The sequence below is a fragment of the Alligator sinensis genome, unplaced genomic scaffold, assembly GCF_000455745.1.
Source record: "Alligator sinensis unplaced genomic scaffold, ASM45574v1 scaffold82_1, whole genome shotgun sequence".
Taxonomy (NCBI): Eukaryota; Metazoa; Chordata; order Crocodylia; family Alligatoridae; genus Alligator; species Alligator sinensis.
Window position 1 is genome coordinate 1215637 of NW_005841860.1, and position 20788 is coordinate 1236424.

Consider the following 20788-nt stretch of genomic DNA (forward strand, 5'->3'; position numbering starts at 1 on the left):
ACCTCCAGAAATGTAATATATCTCATCCAATGCACCAAATGCCCTGATAGAAAATACATAGGCGAGACTAAACAACAACTGCGCACCAGAATGAATGCACACCGGAAATCTATCAAAGACAGAAATACCCAATTACCGGTGGGGGCACATTTCTCACAAGAAAACCACTCTCTCTCCAATCTCTCAGTCCTGATCCTCAAAGGAAACTTACAAAACACTTCCCAGAGATGAGCCTATGAACTCCACTTCATCAACCTCCTGGATACTAAAAATCATGGACTAAATATAGACATTGGATTTTTGACACACAATCTGCCTGACAACTGACTCCCCAGCCCAGCCTCTGGCTTTTTTACTTTTCATTCCATCCAGGAAAAGCACACACCAACTGCTGAAACTTCCTTAGCCTGACGAAGGGTTTTTGAACCCGAAAGCTTGCTTAATAACTATTCTCCAACTATTTGGGTTGGTCTAATAAAAGATATCAGATTCACCCAAGGAACCTTGTCTGCCTAAGGAACAATTCAGTAATTTGGTCCCTAAAGCTCTGAAAACCATTCCTGTTTATGGGTATGAAAAAGCTAGAAGACTATTTTACCATACCTAGTTTTATATCCAGGCTTTGATTAACACAGATACTTGTGATATTTTTATGGCTAAATTTGATAATGTTCATTTATACACATTTTGTGAGGAAACATAATACCAAGCACATTTCATGTAATCAGAGTTCCTTAAATTAAAAATGAATGGAAGAGCTACATTTTAAGTTAGAAAAACAGTTCAGTCTTAATTTTAGGGAAATGTGAATTCATTTTTTAGAAGTTGGATTTAAGTAGGAAAATAAAATTCCTCTTTCTTCTGTATCAAAGGTTTCTTCAACTGCTTTTAGTGGCAAAGAATCTTGGAATCCTCTGAAGCTACAAACGGATATTGCCAAATGAAGCAAATCAGCTGTGCTGCGATGCGATGCGATGCACTTAATTGAGTAAAATGCACTTCACCTCTTGTCCCACCCGTTGATGGTGTGGGATAAGGGGCCATGCGTTCTTCCGAGACTTGAGAGGCTTGGTCCTGTAACCCCCAGGAATTTCTGGGCAAGATCTAGCTGTAAGAGCACCTGCCCATCTTTCCCTGCTTACCCAGAGCTACACCTACGATCTCGGGGGGGGGCGGGGTGTCTGGGCAGGCAGGGAAAAAAGTGGGGCTTTCCCTGCTTACCAGACCTACCCCTGGAATCTCCAGGGGACCCATCTGGGTAAATGGGGAGTGCTGGGTAAGCAGGTCCCAGCATGGGGGCATGGGGCTCCAAGGATTCTCTGGGTCCTTTACCTCCAAGCCGGGACCCACGTGAGCTTTCCCTACTCATAGAGACGCACCCCTGGAGACCTCAAGGTGTATATCCAAAAGCAGGGAATCTCAACTTCACCATATACAGAAAGACACCCCAAGATTCCCTCAGGTGTCCCTCTGCAAGCAGGGAAAGCCAGAGAAGTGCTCCAGGGCCTTGAGGGGTCTTCAAGCCCCTAGAGCGCCTGCCTGGGGCAGCTGGAGACAGCAGGCAGCTCAGGCTGCCTCCACTGTCCCACCATAGAGCTAACAGACATCTGCTTCAATAAAGCAGCACATTTTATTACTACCTTTTGTCATGCCACTGATTTTTCCTCTGATGTAGTCCAACAGAAGATAGGGATGTCTATTTGCTCACTAGTTGTGCTGCCACAACATTTTATGGTGGCACATGCAATGTCAGGCAATGTCTGTTTCTACCATGTAAAAGTCAATCAGACAGCAAATAGCGAAGAAAAGCAGTCTCCAGGGTTTCTGAGACAACAGCCACTATAGCAACAACAGAGAGAAACAAAGCTGGGGAGCAACCAGTTGCCACTTGCTTTCTGCTAATGCACGCAGTTATTTATTTGTAAAGTATTAATTGCTCTGGTTCAGGCTTGTTGATTTTAAGCCATCTCACAAAAAGTCAGCCATTTTCTGTATGTCCTGTTCTAGTTTCCCGCGCCAGGTACTTTAACTTTTATTCAAAGGGATATTGATAACTTTAAAAATACTGTAAATAAATATTTTTACCTGTTTCTCTTAATAGTTTCCATTACTAAGAAAAGGTATTGTTAAATGCTTACTTTCCATTCCACATGTTCTACCTATTATTATGCTTCTCCTACCTCAGACAATGATGAATTAAGCTGGTTTCAATGGGTGAAATTTGCTCCTACGTAGAGGGTCAGCACAAAATTCAGGTATCACTTTTGTCTGCATATGTGATATTTAAGTGGCACAGGGCATGTCTGCAGGAGACACCGACTGTGCAGTAGCCTGATACTACTACCCAGTAGCATTGGATGGCAAAAACCATGCCGAGATGCTATTGCACAGTAGTATTAGGCTACTGCGCAGTAGCACCACTTAAAAGGCATTTGCCAGCCCTACTGCACAGTAACTGCAGTTACTGCACATTTAGTAAGTACTTGCTTATACAAGTACTAACTAAATGTGCAGTAATCACTGTGCAGTAGCATCTCACATAGATGTGCCTGCAGAAACCTTGTGCTGGCTATTTATAACAGGGTGAGTTTCACACACTTTTTATTGTAATTTTCACATTTAGGATCTTATTACTCAATATTTGGTCTTCAAACATCACCTGGAAATGGCTTCTAAACAACTGTTCTCAACTGTTTTAAAAATAGTAAAAATCTGTCCTTAAATCTGGTGGAAAGATTTGGGTATGCATTTTGTGACCAGTTTGTCTTGCTGATGTGCTGAAGTGTTCATTCAGGTTATGCCTTCACTGCAGGGTAGCTTGGGATGGTTACCAGTTACCGAGAGGGGCAACAGAGCAAACTGTCATGACACCCAAATAGCTGCGAAGGCTATATCTCCTGATAAGCCAGCTAACTTGAGTTTTAAATATATACCTCACCAAAATTAAGGGTTTGTATATGGAGACAACCTGAGTTAGAAGCAACACTTAGAAGATGAGTTTAACTTTCAAGTGAAAACAAACCATCTGAGGCATTTAAATTTTCTACAAGTAAATGGTACATGAAATCTACGTATTCTTAAGCATCTGTACTGTCATCTCTGATATTATACTAATCCTTCCCACGTGTTAAATACAAAATAGCTGAATCTAAGGTTTGGTTTTGGCATGCAGAATGAAAGAGAAGAAGAAATCTGAGCAAACAATGGCTCAGACAGCTTTAGTAATATTTAGTAAATCTCCAATTTGGTGTATGTATACTACTCACGTCTATGGTTTCTTACATTACTCTTTAGAGAATTCCAAAGCTAGTTTCAAATAACATGTGACCTCGTAACTAAATGCTAAGGAAGTTTAAATTCAGAGTTTACTGTATTAATCATAGTCATTGAGGAAGAGAGTTTTCCTCTTCCATGGCATGTGACTAAGGGCAATTCCAAAAAAAAATTCAAGATGACTGGTTCCCAGAGCAGAAGCCAGAGTCTTTAACTAGGCACTTTAACTCCTTCTGCAATGTGTGAGAATAGCTGCCACAAAATAGGACTCACAAAAAAACCCAGGATTCTGAGTGGGCAGCTGTTAAAGCTAACCAGTGGAAAACACAGGAATAAGTCTAAAAACTTGCCTCTTTCTAGGGCTCAGGTATCTTCACTCAGGACTCATTGTCTGGAAGCCTGTGTTGGAAAGTAGGTCCCCCTCTTCCAAAAACTGAACAAAGGTTTGTTCTTTCTTTCAAAATAAGGCTGCTGATGCTGCTGTTTCTGTATTTTATTCAATGACCAATGGTCTAAGTGGGAGGGTGGTGGAGGGGCAGAAGGGAGGCGTAATGGGGGCAGCCACCCCAAGCCCTGATTTCGGGCAGAGGGTGAAAAGAATTGGTTGCTGCTGGCAGCCCTGCATTCAGTCACGAACAGGGTGGCAACCTGAAGTTGCTGCTTCCACTTTGTTCCAGGTGCCCAAGTGTGTCTCTGCACTGCAGCCAATTACTTTTTTTTATGAAAACACAAAGCCACATGCCAGGTCAGTGCCCTAACCAGTAAGTTAGAAAATCATGCTCACTTTTGTGGCTTTTCTTCCTAGCCCAATGATTCTAATGCATGAATGGGCAATTATTTTGGGCGGAGGGCCACTTACCAAGTTTTGGCTAGCTGTCGAGGGCCGTATGGGTAGCCCTGCCACTTGACAGGAGCCCCGCCCCCCAGGTCACCATCTTGGGATCAGAACTCACATGCCCTAACCTCTGACCTTTGCCCCTGGAAGTATTCCTTTGGGGAAGAGGGTTTGCCAACTTAGGGGAAAAAACCAAATCACATACTAAAAATCAAACACCCATAATAATGTATTTTAATTTAATTAAAAAATATATTTTTCTCCTGATTTATGTGCATTTTTACTGTTTATGCAGAAGTGATTGCATAATAGCTCAAAATTCAGTCTTACTCTTGTATATGGTTTGGGGTGTGCAGGGGTGTCAGGGACTATGTGTGCGTAGGCATGGGGTTTGTGGGGATGTATGGGTGTCTTTGTTTGTGGGTATGGGAGCCATGTAGTGCAGAGTGCCCGGCAGGCGGGCAGGGAGCAAAGTGGGGAAAGCGGCAGCAAGGGTGGGGGGGACACCGCTTTCCCCACCGCCTGGAAGTAGGGGGGAGGGGAGTGCTTTCCTCTGCACCAAGAAGCCATTTCTGCCCAGCTGGTGAGCCCCAACAGGCGAGCCCAGAGCCAGCATGGGTCCCAGGCTAGCGGCAGTGGCAGGGAACAGACTGGTGTTCAGCGCCGGTGAAAAGCAGGTGTTCCCCCACCCGCTGCCAGCACCCCGAGCTGCAGCCACACGGAGCCCACACAGGGCTGCCTGTGCCCGCTCTCTGTTGCCACCACTGCCCTATGGGGCAGCCCAGAGGTGGCGGTGACATGGCAGAGAGGCAGGACAGCCCCGCGCGAGCTGCAAGAGGCTGCATCAGGAAACACCAGCCACGGGGAGGGGAAGGGGCTGCTTTTCTCTCATGCTGAGCACCGTCCCTGCCACCACTGCTCAGCCCAGACAGGAAGTGCGGGGCACGTGGGGTTGGCACTGTGTGCCCATCCCCACCTGTACTGTGGGGCTGGGGCAGGGGCACTGGGAGTGAATGGGCGCGCAGAGGTCAGCGGCAGCCAGGCAGGAACATGGGACCCGTGTCAGTGTCCTAGGGCCAGCGCTGGTAGCGCCCAGAGCAGGGCAGCAGGAGCACGGGGCCCGGGCCAGCAGGGGCTTTATGGAGCCGAGTCAGCTCCCCGCTCTCCCTGCTGGTGCAGCCCAGCCCAGCTCCACAGATCCTTGCGAGCCTGCACCTCGTGCTCCTGCCACCCCTCTCTGGGCCCTGCTGGTGCTGGCCCTGGGACACTTGTGCAGGCACCATGCTCCCACTTGCTTCCACTCCCGCCACATCCGCCCCTGCTTTCCCCACTTTCCTGCCCACCAGCTACTCTATACTACATGGCTCCCGGCTGCATTGCTGTAGGATGTAGCAGGGGTCCTCCCCTGCCTCCCTGCCACTTCTTACCTCAATTTCCTGCTCCCAAGCCAGCACAGGCACAAACAGCCCCACAGTCCCAGGGCAGAAGCCCCTGCTAGGCGGTGACTTCCGGCTGGGGGGCAGGGCCAGGCAGGCCCTGCTGTAGCAGGCGTCTGCCGTGGCTTCCCCTGGGTCCTACTGCCTCCTGTCATCTTTGACAGGAGCCAGGGGCAGATAAATACTAATTTTCTAACATTTTTAGGGGCCCCACACCATATTTTGTCCACCCCTGTTCTAATGCAATCCAGCCAAAATGGAATAGCAGGGAACAAGTGACCTCACCTCAGAATAACCTATACATTGGTTGTTAGGATGCTTTCAGGGGAGGTTAGATATATCAATATGACTCCTATCAGGCAGAAGAGAAAAATAACCTAGGTCTCCCACATCCTGGTGAGTGTTCTAACCACTGACCTATTAAATGAAAGGTTCAGGCACTAATGGGTCCTGATGGGGATTAGGCATTATATAGTTACTGACCTGCTCAGTCCTATTAAGACTGACATGCTTCTGGGGGTGCCTAAAAGAATTTTAGACAATCAGGAGAACTTTGCTGTTAAACACATAGGTATGTATATGGGCTTTAGGTGACAGTTAAGTGGGGATTCTGGGAATTTTGGACTTCAGCGTTTAACCCCACTTAAGGAGTGTATATGCTAGATGTGCAAAGGTATTTAGGCACTTAACTCCCATTTACCATATCTACCAAAATATAAGGTGACCCCAATTCTAAGAACGCTCTCTCAATAATTAGATTCTATATATGGAAAAATTATAAATTTGATACAACTTTCCAGGTACAGAACCTAATTCTTGGAGGCTGGTTTTGAATCTGTCCCCCTCCCACTGCCATATCAGGGAAAATAAAATGGGGGGGGGGGAGAAGCCCTTTTGCCCTCTGCTCCCCTAATGTCTTCCCCCTTCAGCTTCTTCCCTCCTCCTCCTCCCTGTCAGACCCTGCTTTCCCTGATCATGTGGAAGCAAGGAGCAAACCTGAAAAATCTAACCTTGAACTAAACATAGCTGTAGTAATTTGTACATAGCAAACATAGACTTAGTTTGTCCAGAATTGATGCATTTAACCTTTTTTGAAATGGCTGCAAATTTTAGCATAGGTACTCCATAAACACACTTTTAAGCATCACTTTGACACCTACTTATATATAGCACAAACTATGCATGATATTAGTTCAAAGCCCAAAGCCTCATGATTTACCATATAGGTCATTGGGCTGAGCCCCACCAGAGTGAACAATATTTCAAGCACTGGTGACCTTACAGCTCAGAACTACTCAATATGTGTGTGTAATCCAGATACTACCCCCCACCCACCCCACAAAGGACCCATGTGCTAATTAGCTCACCACTCATGACTGGAACCAAATGTTCTGGTCATGAGCCCTAGGATCCTCCAAAAATTTATATCCAGATGAGGGCACCTTGGTCTAGCTTCACTTCACAGAGGTCACATGCAACAGGCTGAGAGAGGGGCTGACAGAGGGATTCTGTGTGAACTGTCTGGGGCCCCATTTGATGATGTTTGCCAGATATTTAAGGCTGATGAAGAAACTGGAACCACTGGTAGATTGCAGCAGAAGCTCGCAGCAGAAGTTTGCAACACAGCAATGCCTGTAATCTCACTCTTTTTGCTGTGTGCTGCACGCCCCCTGTGCTGCTGAGTGGCTGAAAGGCAAAAATTGTGGCATTAATTGCCTCTTGGCCACTTAACAGGGGGGGGGGGGGGGGCGGGGGTGGGGTGGGGGGGGGGCGGCGCAGCGGGGCAGGGAGTGGGCATGAAGAAAAGAGCAAGATTAAAGGCAGTGCTGCAATGCAAGCTTCTGCTGCGATTTAGGTAGGTCCAAATAATTGGAAATAGGAAAGGTGCAGCTCAGCTGTAGGAGTAAAGATGAAAAAAAAAATGTAGGCAAGGTAGTGGTTCACCATGACTCGAAAGAGAGTCAGTCTGGAGGAGGACTGCACTCATTTGGGCACTACCACATGTCTTACTCAGATAGGCTGCACTAACCTATCTTTGTGGTAGGGTCCCATCAGCACCTCCTGAGTCTGTGGGGGCACCAGCGGGACACAACCAGGGGAGGGAGGGGGTCTCCCAGTGGCCAGCCGACGACCACAGTCAGAAGCACCAACACTTCTGCATGAGGCACAGCAGTGATGGAAGTGCCGGCACTTCTGCCACCAACGTCCTGCCAGTGGAGCCCAATTCAAGGGAAGGCACGCCCCTCCTATGCATTGCCTATGAATATACCTGGGCCTTTCAGAGCCATCATTCATATCATGGTCCACACTGTTACTTGTCTGATGCTTATTCTGTACATCAGATAGGTAATGTCTTATCATACAACCTGAAGCAGGAAAATTTTAACCTCAGCCACATCTAGTATGACTTTAATATAGTCAAATTATGTGCTGGGGACAAGCTGAGACTCCTCTTTTGCAGTCCATCAAATCAGACATTTTCAGGATACAGAATAGACATTACATATCCAACTAGGTTGAAAAACACCTAGGATAAAGACCTGATTCTGAACTCAGGAACACCACTCAATCTTCCCCTGCACACCACTCATCCCCCTGAAGTCAATTAAACTTGACTAGCGTTACCCATCAGCTCTGTGTTCTTGGGGAAACCTAGCACAGTACACAGCCTGTCTGACTCACAAAGGACTCCCCCCCAACTCTCCCCCACCTCTGCCTGAACAAGAACTGATTAGAGGAAGGACTTACAAAAGACAATGAAGAAGCAGTAGGAAATGCACTGAAATCCCTCCAGACAAGGGTGATAGGAGTGAAGCAACTCCCCTGGTTTCATTTACATCAGATATGGAACCAGATGACAATTCATTTACATGGGAGGTGGGACATGAAAGCACCTTCATTAGCATTCAGAATGGAGAACAGAGATTCCAAGGAGAGGACCGCACTGCACTCTGGAACCAGAGAAGCAGGGGAGCACTGCATAATGGGGGATCCGTGCTCCAAATGCTAATCAACCCATGTCTGCACACACCCAGCTCAGCATTTATCAGACCAATTCTAGTAATCACTCCTTTATTGGTACCCAAAACACTGAATCTGCCTATCTGTATTGTGAGCTCCCTCAAAATAATGCCACCCATAGCCAGGAGTGATCAGTTCCTATTATCTAGCATATGAGCCAGCCCATAAACAAACCTAGTGTTCTCCCTTGAGCCATTGTTAGTTCTCTACAGAAACCCCCACCCAAGCTCAAGTCTCTGTCCTGGTGCTTGGATCCAAAAACTGTACCAGTTCCACCCCTTTTCTGCCTAGAATCCCTTCATTAATCATGCTCAGAGCTCTGCCTGTCTGTAAGCTCCAACAAACACCTGGGAACCTCGACTAGTTCAAGCTTTGCCGAGTGGTGGGACCCCAACTCTTATTCTTTCTCTCCGACTCCAGGAACCTGACTTTTGCTTTCTTACTTCAGGCACAGCTTTCTAAACCAGACTTTTGCTAATCAAACTTTAGCTAGACTTCCCCCAATACCTAATTGAAACTATGTAATATTGTAACTTTTATTTGCCTTTCTTGTATGGCTATTACTATTGGTATCATCATAAGTTCATATACCTGGCAATAAATAATTTTTATGGTCAAGCTGTTGCTATACTCGCTGAACCTCACTTACTCTTCCTTCCCCTTGACCTCCCCATTTGCGCTGCAGCAATGCTTCTTTTACCTAAGCCAAAGATCCCTGTAATGCTCAATACTACAGTGGGGTCTGCTCATCAAGGGAGTTACTACTAGGACCATTGTGAGGAGAGATTGGGATGTGCTGAGTTTTGAGTTGCATGAGGTTATCTGCTGAAAGTGCTGATCGGACCCAGCCTGCTCAAACATACTCTGTTAGTATATGTGTATGCGTGTCTAAATGCATTTATTATTGACCTGCTGAAATAAGGGACGAACTGAGTTCAAGGCACATGAGGGTGTCAGCCTGCCAATGCTGAATAACCTGGCCTGACTCAGATGCGCTCTGTTAACCCATGTGCTTGTGTCTGACTGCATTTTATTGCTGCCCTGATGAACTGAGTTCAAGGCACATGAGGGTGTCAGCCTATCAATGCTGAATAACCTGGCCTGGCTCAGGTGTGTCCTGTTAGAGAGAGAGAGAGAGAGAGAGAGAGAGAGAGAGAGGGGTGTGTGTGTGTGTGTGTGTAATTCGGTGGTTGGAGGAACACAGCCCCACTGAATCTGAGTCCTGCAAAACAGCTCCATTGGGGGTGAGGACTTGTTGAAGGGGGAGATACAGCTCTATATAGAAACACAAGTGACACAAACAGCACACTGATAGAATTACAGAGACCTCAGAAACGTACCCCTAATAAATGAGTGCACCCCAAAGTGATGGGCAAATCTGGTAACACTAATATAAAACCAAAAGCAGCAAGATCAGAATCAGACCCCAAAGTTCTAAGCACTTGCACAAACATTATTTTGGTCCACTCTAGTTCAGTAGATGTGTTTGTAAGAGACATGCAACCTGTGGCATCAAATTTTTGTTTTACTTTTGTCTCACACACAGAGATAATAATACTGAACAAAACAGCAGTTTCTAAAATAAGACTGCTATAAATAACAATAAAGTTAAAATAATGACATATTAAAGCAGGGGAGAGAGAAAAATAAAATCCTAATCTCATTTGACTAGCTTGATTCTTTACTTGAGCTATACACATTTGCCCTTGAATCTTCTAAATGAGGAAAAAATTAAACAGGAATACATGTCTAACCGGGGAAAAGAATATAAGAAACAAAAACAAATCAAACTGGATGCCTAAAATTTGCTACAACCGCAGAAAGACATGAACATAATTTAACAAAAAATATTCCCAAACATTACTTTTGGGAGAAGTAGAATATAAACAGACTGCATTGAGAAATTGTAAAGGTACCAAAAATGATATATAATTGTTTGAAATGGAGACCTTACATACCCAATTTGTGTTTTATTATAAGATGTAACAAACATGTGTTTTTGTTACACGCTTGCAACACAGTTTAAGAATAAGAAAGTACCAAGCATTTCTCACAAACACAGCACAATCTCATTATAATATTCTACTTCCCCTCCACGAAAACAGCATTGGGGAATAATTACTGTCAAATTATGCTCACATCCTCCCACTATGGTGGCAAATTTTAGGCATCCACTCCTGATGGGACTAGGAGAAAAGTTCATTAAGTAAGGATGCTTCTTATAGTACGGTTAATCAATTTGCTGCATCATAATAATGAAAAAAAACAGTGCCTGTGTTGTTGGGATTACAATTCCATAGCTTTCAACAAACAGGGTTTGTTTGTTTTTTATGAAGCTGCATTGTACTTGTGTTGTTAACATGCGACAGAACCACCAAATACTATTCAGGGAAAATGATCTTACCGGTAAATCCAAACCACTTGATCTACCCAACTAAGAGGGTTTCCAAATATTTTCTTTCAAAGTTAGCAGAGAATGCAAGGTGTCTGGCAAAACATACACACTATTTTAAAATTTAGATTTTTACATTCATTCATACAAGTGGGCATGATTTATATAAAGTATAAACTGTGGTCACCAAAAGTAGATTGTAATAAAGTATTCAAATCTATTAACTAGCAGCAAAGAGAGAGAGAGAGAGAGAACACTAAAAATCATATTACAATGGTTTTTAATGGGTTCTTTGAATCCTGCCAGGTACCCTTAGCTGAACAGAGTGCTGAACCATCACATTATAGTGTTTTCAGCTGGAAAAACACTTTCTCATTATGAAATCTTCTCTTTAATAAGCCTATTGTTCTCTGACAAAAGTGTCCCTATAGGATGAAAAATTCACATATTCTTGTTAAAAAAACCCAGATGATTTATTTTGCTTGTGCATTTAGAATATCATATGCAAAAAACAATTTTAGGGATGTTCATTTCAGTGATAATGATTCAAATCAATCCAAATCATGATTTTTAAAATAACTGCTTGAAATAATATTCAACAATACTGGTGATATAACTACAGTTCCAATAACATAAGATGTAAAAAGCTTAATTGGTCACAATCCTCCTCCCCCCCTCCCCCGCCCCGCCTTAATAAATAAGGCATAGCCAATGCTGCTGAACTATACATGCTTCCTGCCAACCTGAAAAGCTAAAGACAACGGGTGAATTCTTGGCTCCATTAAAATTAATGACAAAGCTCCAAATTATTTTAATTGAGGCCCAAATTTCACCTCATATCTAACTTTGAAAATTTATCTCTGAACAACAGCCTCACAGAAAGAAGTATGAAGCAGGAAACAATTAAGTATACAGTCCTTTCCAGTTTGACAAAATTCAACAGCCATGTCTACTCAAGATACAGAAGAACAGATCACTTTACATGTAACGTTAGCACTTACTAAGAAAAGAATTGTTGCTTTCCACCACTGCCCTTCATTAGTAGTAGAGAGCTGCAATCACCCCAATGGAAAAAATAGGAGGTATCATGCCTCAGGGGAGCAATTTGTCTTCTGAAAGTTTATAAGAAAGAGACACTCCAGATACACACATTAAAGTGCTCCAGTGTCTGGCAGAGTTTGGACTGGTTCAGGGGGAGGGACAACAGAAACAAAAAACAAAGACAGCACTGCCCCCTAGTGATTCCATTTGGAATTAATAATCCCAACATCCAGTCCCCTGCACCTGTGCCTAGCTAACAAAAGTGGGGGTGTCTTGCAATCTCCCCCAGCCCAATATGCCCACATAGCACAATGAAAGAGTCTGGTTTCAAACTAAGAATGACATTTTTTTAAATCAGTGGATAGTAACATGCCCTGTCCCTAGAAACAATGGCTTTCAGCTTCAGCAGGGGAAATTTAGGTTGCAGATTAAGAGAGTGGGAGAGTTTCTGACTGTGAGAGCGATCAAGCATTGGAACAGGATATTTAGAGATACTGTGGAATCTCCATTCGGAGAGGTTTTCAAGTTAGACAGACACTGGCTGGGAAGGTTTAGTCAGGGATGAACCTAAATGTTGGACTAAATGACTTTGTGTGGTCCCTTCCAGTCCTACTTTCCTATGATCCCATTACAGAAATTAAAGCTCGGCTCATCTTCTTTCTAGAGAAATTCCACATTAGCACAGGAAAAAAAAGTTGTATTTATTGATAGATGATGATGATAATGGTAATTCCCTATAATACACAAGCGCTTTACAGAGGACCTCCTATGGATGGGGAAACTGAGGCAAAGCAAGGTAAAGTGAATTGCCCAAAAGTATGGAGCAAGCCAGTGGCAGAGCAGGCATTCACAGATGTTTGGGTCAGAAGGGACCTCAGTAGATCATCGAGTCTGACCCCCTGGGTAGGAAAGAGCACTGGACTTAGATGACTCCAGCCAGGTGCATGTCTAGCCTCCTCTTAAAGACACCCAAGGTAGGCAAGAGCACCACCTCCCTTGGAAGCCCATTCCAGATTCTGGCAACCCTTACCGTAAAGAAGTTCTTCCTGATGTCTAACCTAAATCTGCTCTCCATCAAATTGTGGCCATTGTTCCTAGCTATTCCAAGAGATGCCCTGGTAAACACAGCATCTCCTGTTCCTTGCTGCCCTCCCCTGACAAATTTGTAAGCAGCCACAAGATCACCTCTCAGCCTTCTCTTGCGGAGGCTGAAGAGATCCAGGTCCCTCAATCTCTCCTCCTAGGGCTTTGCCTGCAGGCCCCTAACCATATAAGTGGCCCTTCACTGAACCCTCTCGAGGTTATCCACATCCCTCTTGAAGTATGGCACCCAAAACTGGACACAGTACTCCAACTGCAGCCTGACCAATGCCACATAGAGGGAAAGTATCACCTCCCTGGACCTGTTTGTTATGCACCTGCTAATGCATGATAAAGTGGTTAGCTTTATTGATCACTTTGTCACGTTGACAACTCATGTTCATTTTGGAATCAACTATGATTCTGAGATCCCTTTCTGGTGCTGTGCTGCTGAGAAGGTCCTCCCCCAGCCTGTAAGTGTGTTGGCGATTCCTTCTCCCTAGGTGCAGCACTTTGCACTTGTCTTTCTCGAACTGCATCCTATCCTGTTCAGCCCACTTTTCCAACCTTCCACCTGGATTCGTCCCCTACCCTCTAGTGTGTTAAACTTTACCCCATAATTTGGTATCAGAACTCAGGACTCCTGAGTCCCAGTCCAAGCTCTGTCTGTTAAACCAAACTGCAAAACAAGTAAGGAAGTAGTAGTATAATCTATTTGTATTTTTTGTTCCCTCTTTCCCAATATAAGCTTTGACTAGGGAGAACTACAGTGCAGAGGATTATGATAGAAAAAGAAGTTTCCAACACTGTCATAACAAAAGCTGTCATATTAACTGTTCTACTATCATGGTGCTCTGAAGATATGGAAACCCATCCTTTCAAGTGCAGAAAAAGGCCATGCCATCTATAAACCTAAGGACAAGCTTGAGCAAAACAGTACTTTCCCTTATGCAAATGCCTGAAAATTAATTAAGTGGTACAGTAGTCTTAGAATATGCCTTGACTGCAGAGTTAACTCATGTTCTCACTTGACTCCTGCCTCTTACCCCTCTACTATCTTCTTGCTCAAGTTTAGTGGTGTTTTCAATCAAAGGTAGCTGGCTCACCTGGGGCGGTATGCTAAAAACTAAGGCTAATGGCTTGCTTTCATTTGAATCAGTAGTCATTGCACTGAGGATGCCTGCTAAATCATTCAGACACAGGTAGTCAGTAATCTGAAGCCTTCGCAACTATCCCCGAGTGCCTGAAAGTTCTCATACAATTAACTAGGAAAGAATGCTAAAGTATCTCAGTTATTAGACCACAAAGAACTGTAAAACATTTTCCCAGAAGTCTCAGCAACATATGCCATTGAGGGCAACACAGTCACATGGATATGGCTTAGGATTGTGGCTTCTCTCACCCTAGTTGAGTCGACAGTGAAAATCAATAATAGGTCTACACTTGTATGATAAGAACAGCAGCAAAAGATGAACGTTTGGTTTGTTTTTTTTAACAGTCCACTTGAATGTCAGAGACCTTACCATATCAAGAACCAACATGAGATAATAAAACTTTGGAAAAATTAGAAGTAGTAAAAATAACTGGTTGATACGGAATTTGTGCTTAATCTTTGGTGAGATTTCTAGCTCAAGATTAAACACTGGCCTTAACAATTAAGTAAAGAGGCAAAAATTAGAGGGAAGATGTCTCTAGTCCTCAGTCTTCCTTACTAAATGATAAAGATCCAAAATACGTCTTTCAATATCAGAAATAATTTCATTTCTAATAATCAAAAGACAAAGGCATAAAAACTTGAAAAACTAGAGCTAGAGCCCACTTGGGAACTATATGTTTTCTAATCTGGGCTGACTAGGAACCCTCGGGGGTTATAGTGTTTTTGCCTTTGCCCTGAAGGATGTCCTTAAGGATTTCTTTCTATGACACTGCCAAACAATTTTTCTACCTGAACAAATTGCCTCAAGATGCTGGACTTGAAAAAGGCACTTTGTTTTCAATTCTTTAACCAAAGATTATGACCTGTCACTGCATTCAAAGCCATAAGATCCATCATAGCAGATAACTTCAAATTATCAAAGGTAACAAAGTATCATAAAGTACCATAAAGTATCTATAGAAAATAATCTGAAAGATGAATTGGAAATGTTATTAAACAGCTTTTTGGATCCATTTGTAGTTTCAAACATATAGGTTTCAGAGCCACGGACTGAGAATAAAAATTATTATTTAATGCTTCTTCCATTTTCATACTGGAAGAATTTGTAAGAAGACTTCTCCATCAATACATAGAAACCAATTATAGGAGAAAGTAAACTAACAGAATTGGAGGTTCTTTGTGATGTTTCAAATTAAACAGGATTTTCCTCGTAAGCAAACACCAGAAGACCATGCACAGAAACAGCAATATGCTTTCTTGTTTCTTGTACAGGCTGTGTACACACATTCAAGTAATCTGGGAGAATTCTCCCAAGTTACTTCTCATGGTCTGTACCCAGAACCCTGAGGAGTAGCATGAGAGTGCTAAGACCCTGACAAGTGGAGAGCTTGCAATGCTGACATTGTGCAACCAGGGTGGGGAGGTGGGCCCCGTGCACACATTTCAGAATGCTCTGCAGGCTCCCTTAGTCTGCCTGGCAACAGATGGCAGCAGTGCATAGGGCAGCCCTCGCTGGCTAACACAGACTGTTTGTAGTGTCAGCACGTACAGATATTCGATCTCCCAGGAGAAACTCTTCTGCAAGTAAGTGAATCCTTGTTTTGCCTAGGTTATTTTTCTCCTGGAGCTGCCATTTTTTGTCTGGGAGAAAAAGCTTGAACATCTGTACACTCGTGATTTCTTCTGGGAGAGCAGCAACTTTCCAAGGAGAAACTGAATGTCTGTATGAGGCCCCAGACAAAGATACTGTCTTCAGAAAAGGCAGACATTTCTCCAGCCATACACTAAAGTATGTTTAATCATACAAAGTATTTTGGATTAAGTAACCTCTCACAAATTCATTCCTTCTCCAACCTGTCACAGATTTCAGAGAAGAGTTCACATTCTTCTATAGGGTCCCATTCATCCAGGATCTTTAAGAACAAGTCCTGAAGCAGAAATTACGATGGATATACAGATGCAGGACTGCAAGGGCAATCAAGCAGGAACCAAAATAGAAGTTAAAAATTGAGAAAGTTACATCAGGAGCTTGGTGACCAACAGTTCACTAGGGCACCCTTGGGGAAGACCAGGATCAATGGATAAAAACTCCTAGAAGGCTGCTTCAGGCTTAATACCAGGAAAAACTCCTTCACAGTCAGGGTGTCCAGACTATGGAATCAACTCCCTCCAGAAATGGTGCAGTCACCTACCCTGGAGGTTTTCAAGAGGAGACTAGAACCTCACTGGGGTCACTTGACCCCAGTTGTCTTCCTCCCTAGAGTGGGGGGGCTGCCGGTGGGGGGGGGGGGGGGGGGGGGAGGGAGGCTGGATCCAATGATCTGCGAGATCCCTTCCAGCCCCTAAAAATCTGTGAATCTATGGGCGATCATCAGATGCCAGCCTTTGTCAGGCCACAACCATCCAGCATCAGGAAGCTAGGCTTTGATTTAGGAATTTTCAGTCCTATTAACTTGTAGTGAAAGTGGTGATGCAAATTATATATTGGTTATCAACTGACGAAAAAGCGACAAGTAGCATAGCCTAACTTATTCCAATTTTGTATTCAGTGACTGTATGAGATGAATATGACTTGCACTGATTTTGTCTGCTGTAAGCCAAATTGTGTCTGTGGTACAAACAGGCCCAATTTTCACTGAAATCAGCTCGAGTTGTGCTTGCTCCCTTCATAGATAAATTCAGTATTTGAAGTACTGAAAATATTGGGGTAATGCTTAGGAGGGTAGAGGGATACATATTATTTTCTCTCTTCTGTTTTCATCCCTGAAAATTCTGTTCTCTCTTACAGTGTCTCAGAAGTAGTTGATATGGGAGTTTGAGCATCTCCTCAGGGACTTCAAAGACTAGAAAGCTCAGGAAAAAACTTCATATCCCTAAGACATCACCTAAATTACAATTTAAATCACCTGACAAATGTATATTTGTTCCTATAGAATAAAAGGATATCCTTGGTCAGGTTCTGAGTGGACAGGGATCTTCACTACTAACTGCTGTATTTCTCCCGAAATCAAAGGAAGTTATGAGAAGCTGATGCCTCTGAAAAAAATCTGGGTTCAGGTGTACCAAACAAAACATGTAAAAATGAAGGTACAAAAAATAAGTAAGCATTTAAATTCCCACCGTAAGTAGCTCCTGTCCAGTCAGGCCTGCTCCAAACCAGGAGGACAATAGCGCAATTATTTTCACTCACACATTGGTTGTACCTATTTTGTAAGTAAGCAGAAGGAACCTGTTTCCAGAACTGTCAATGCAGCACTTTTTAGTAGTATTTCCTTAATTTACAATAAACACAAACCCCATGTAGTTATTTGAACACTTGCCTGCTCCTAAAAGAATGGGGCTATATCGACAAAGAGTGAACAAAAGATCTAAAGAGTTATTAGTAGTAAGTAGAGAATGTGTTATTGGCAAGAACTTTGCAATATACACAAACTGTACAATGCAACTGGAAAAAGCATTCCTGGCCTACAATATAGGGCAGTAAGACTAGAAATAACTATTTAAAATAACTCATATAATGTTAATTTAAAAAAAAAAATGTTCTGATCACCTAAGAAACAAACAAAAAGGTTACCTAGGATTTTTTCAGAAGTTTTATAGAGAAAGTCTCTAAATCATACCTTTTTTTTCTCTTTGTTCTCCTTATCCTCAGCATCCCTCTGCCAAACACTTTTCACATCAAAATCAAAAGGCCCTTGTTTTGTTTCATAGTTACTATTTTGTTGATCAGACTTAAACTCTTCATGAACCATGTAGTCTGGCATTGAGGAGACATAGGTTCTGCGGAAAAAGGTCAAACACTTTTACGCTATAAATCAGAGGTATCAAAATACGGCCTGTGGACTGGATCCAGCCCACAGTCACTCTTTTCTGCCCGGACACCAGCCGGCCTGCCACAGAAATCGAGGCCCTTTGGCCATAGCTACCAGAGGCAAGCTTGACTCGCTGTCATTGCCACCCCAGACCCGTCTCTGAGATCTACCACCACCACCAGATTCCTCCTGCCAACAACGGACCCTGCCTCCAGTCCCATCACTGCTGGTGGACCCCTCCTGCCTCCAGACCCCCACTACCACAGTGGCCACAGCAGCTTCCCCCATGCCTCAGGATCGATCCTGCCTACAAAAAGTTCCAGAGTCCAGATCTGGCCCAGGGCCCCATGCAAGTTTGCCCCCACCCCCATTATAAATAAATTATATTTTCATTGAAAAAAATATCAATTGTAAACATTAATAAACTGCCAAGAAACATAGAATGGATTATAAAACAGTAAACAGCTTCCACAGAATCATAGCATACTTACTTAGATTCATCAGTTACTGGTGTTTTAGTGTGGTGTGTGTACCAGTCAGGTAGCGCATAAACTACTGGGGATGACTTTCTTGTAGTAGGTGGATAATATTTCAACAAATCTTAAGTTCAAAAAGAGAATGAAACTGTATTAATGCTGTAATATTTTCCATGGGTATGGAAAATAACTTTGGGCACATAAAGATGTAACAGTTATACCAGTATTAGTGTAAGATGGTATAAGATATTCCAATATAACTGTTATGTCTGTCTGCTCCTGTACTGGCTTAAGCGCTTCACTCAAGATTAAAGTTACAGTGGTGCAGCACACACATATTGCTGTTACAGTGGACAGGCAGAACAATTACATCAGACCAGATGATGTGCACTCTTGAGAGGCAAATCTGCTCGCCCTTTTTTAAAATAATTTAATGTTACATTGGTTCATGGGTTTTTTATGTTGCTATTGTCTTTTAGTGACAATTTCTTTAAAGGAAAATATATTTGTGTACATATGTATGGTATAAAATTCAATAGGACAACCAGAATTTTACAGTTTTTTATTCCCTGACTAGATAATCTCCCAGCAGAGACGATCTAGCAAACTAGTCAGGGGTAACTTGCTAGTGCGTCTTGCAAGTTCATTTTCCTATACTATTCTCAACCCCCAGTTGCAGTATCTCAGTTGCATCAGGTATTTTGTATTAAAAATGTACTGATACACAGTTGTACAATTCAATGCTGAATTATGCATGTGGATGTGTACTCCTCATTTTACAAATTAGGAAACATTATTACTCTGTGGAAAAACTGTAATTTGGGAAGTTATTCCTTTCTTTTTATTGAGCTGAAATCAAAACAGGTTTGAAATAGTAGGGGAAGCATTTACTCTCAGAAACTGAAAATTAAATTAAAAAAAAAACCTTTACAACCTTTATCAACCTTTGGGATGAGACCATAGTTAATGCTAAAAGGTGTATTTTTACAGTTACCTACTTTTCAAAGTTCAGTACTCATATAGATCCTCTTTTTGGTCCAATATATAAAAAAGTGTTTAGATTCCCATATCATGCAGATAAATTGACAATAATGGTATACTATAATTAGATTACATCAAAGTTAACATATCTAGGTTTTACCATGAAGACCAAACACTTTCCTAGATTGAATCCAATAGAATAGAAAAATAATCCTGGTTCATACTTCATATATACTTTAAATAAGATCTGAAAAAAGCAATTTAACTTTGAATATTAGGGAAGCTAGGGTTGAAAACTGTTAAAATTTAGACAATGAAGTATCAGGGTTACTACAATAAGGTGTAAGGCTACCAATATTAAAAAGTGAATTGCTAGGTTAAAAGTTATGTTATTGTTTTCTTAAGGATTTATAATATTCCATGTGCTACATTTTCCATTGTTCAATTTTCAGCAAAATAAAGATTTTAAATGTGATTAACTATCACTAATTAATAAAAAGGAAATGAATTGAGGTTCACCAGGTTGTCCTCCTTGCTTTGCCAGCTTCACATATTCTGAGTCAGTGTCTTTTATCCATTTTCTGCGGCCCCCAAATGTAATTTCACTGGATGGCTCCATGAAGTCACCCAATCCTGGGATCTGGGATTTTGGAGGGAGTGGGATTTCTGACTTCTCTGATGGTTTCAATGGTACATGGCAGTACCATTCTATAATCATTAAGAAGAACATTTTTATTTACACATTTAAACTTTTAACAATGACATAATTTTTACTGTTGTCATCTGGAAAAACAAAGTCCAGACTAAAACACAATTAGATAAGTTATGCTTTTATGAAGGAAAGATAAAATATGCTTGCTAGGAAATAAATAGTATTTCCAACTCCCACATGCTCACAAATACTGAAAGAATATTCTGATACTGTAAAGCTTTGTTTGAAAAGTTTTAATTGTTACTTTAAATTGTCACTGAACGGTGCTAAAATGCAGTATTATATTCAGAGATCTACGCCTGTAAATATGGAGAACCTCTATTATATGAAAGTAGGAGTGGAAAGTACAATTGTTTCTTTTTCTTTCTACCTTTCTCTACGTCTAAAAATAATGAAAGGCAGTGCCAACAACTGCTATACCTGTTTCAGTAATCATTTAAAATGTAACCTACAAAATATGATAAAAATTAAGTGCACTGAAACATGCCACTTACACAATATGTAGTATTTCTTCTACTTTAAAAGGAGGGACAAGCCATTCCGCATTGGAAAACTTTCACTGTATTAGCAGGA

The 20788-nt window shown here is 42.4% G+C and overlaps 1 protein-coding gene across 1 annotated transcript in view; it reads right to left on the minus strand.

Annotated features, from left to right (window-relative positions):
* CUNH7orf57 (chromosome unknown C7orf57 homolog) overlaps positions 1-20788 on the minus strand; it is a 35164-nt gene that overhangs the window by 12603 nt on the left and 1773 nt on the right. The window contains exons 2-4 of the mRNA XM_014524771.2: positions 20023-20211; positions 18538-18646; positions 17855-18014 (exon numbers count right to left, since the gene is read on the minus strand). Of these exons, the coding sequence (XP_014380257.1) occupies positions 17855-18014; positions 18538-18646; positions 20023-20211 (458 nt within the window). The remainder of the gene's footprint in view (positions 1-17854; positions 18015-18537; positions 18647-20022; positions 20212-20788) is intronic.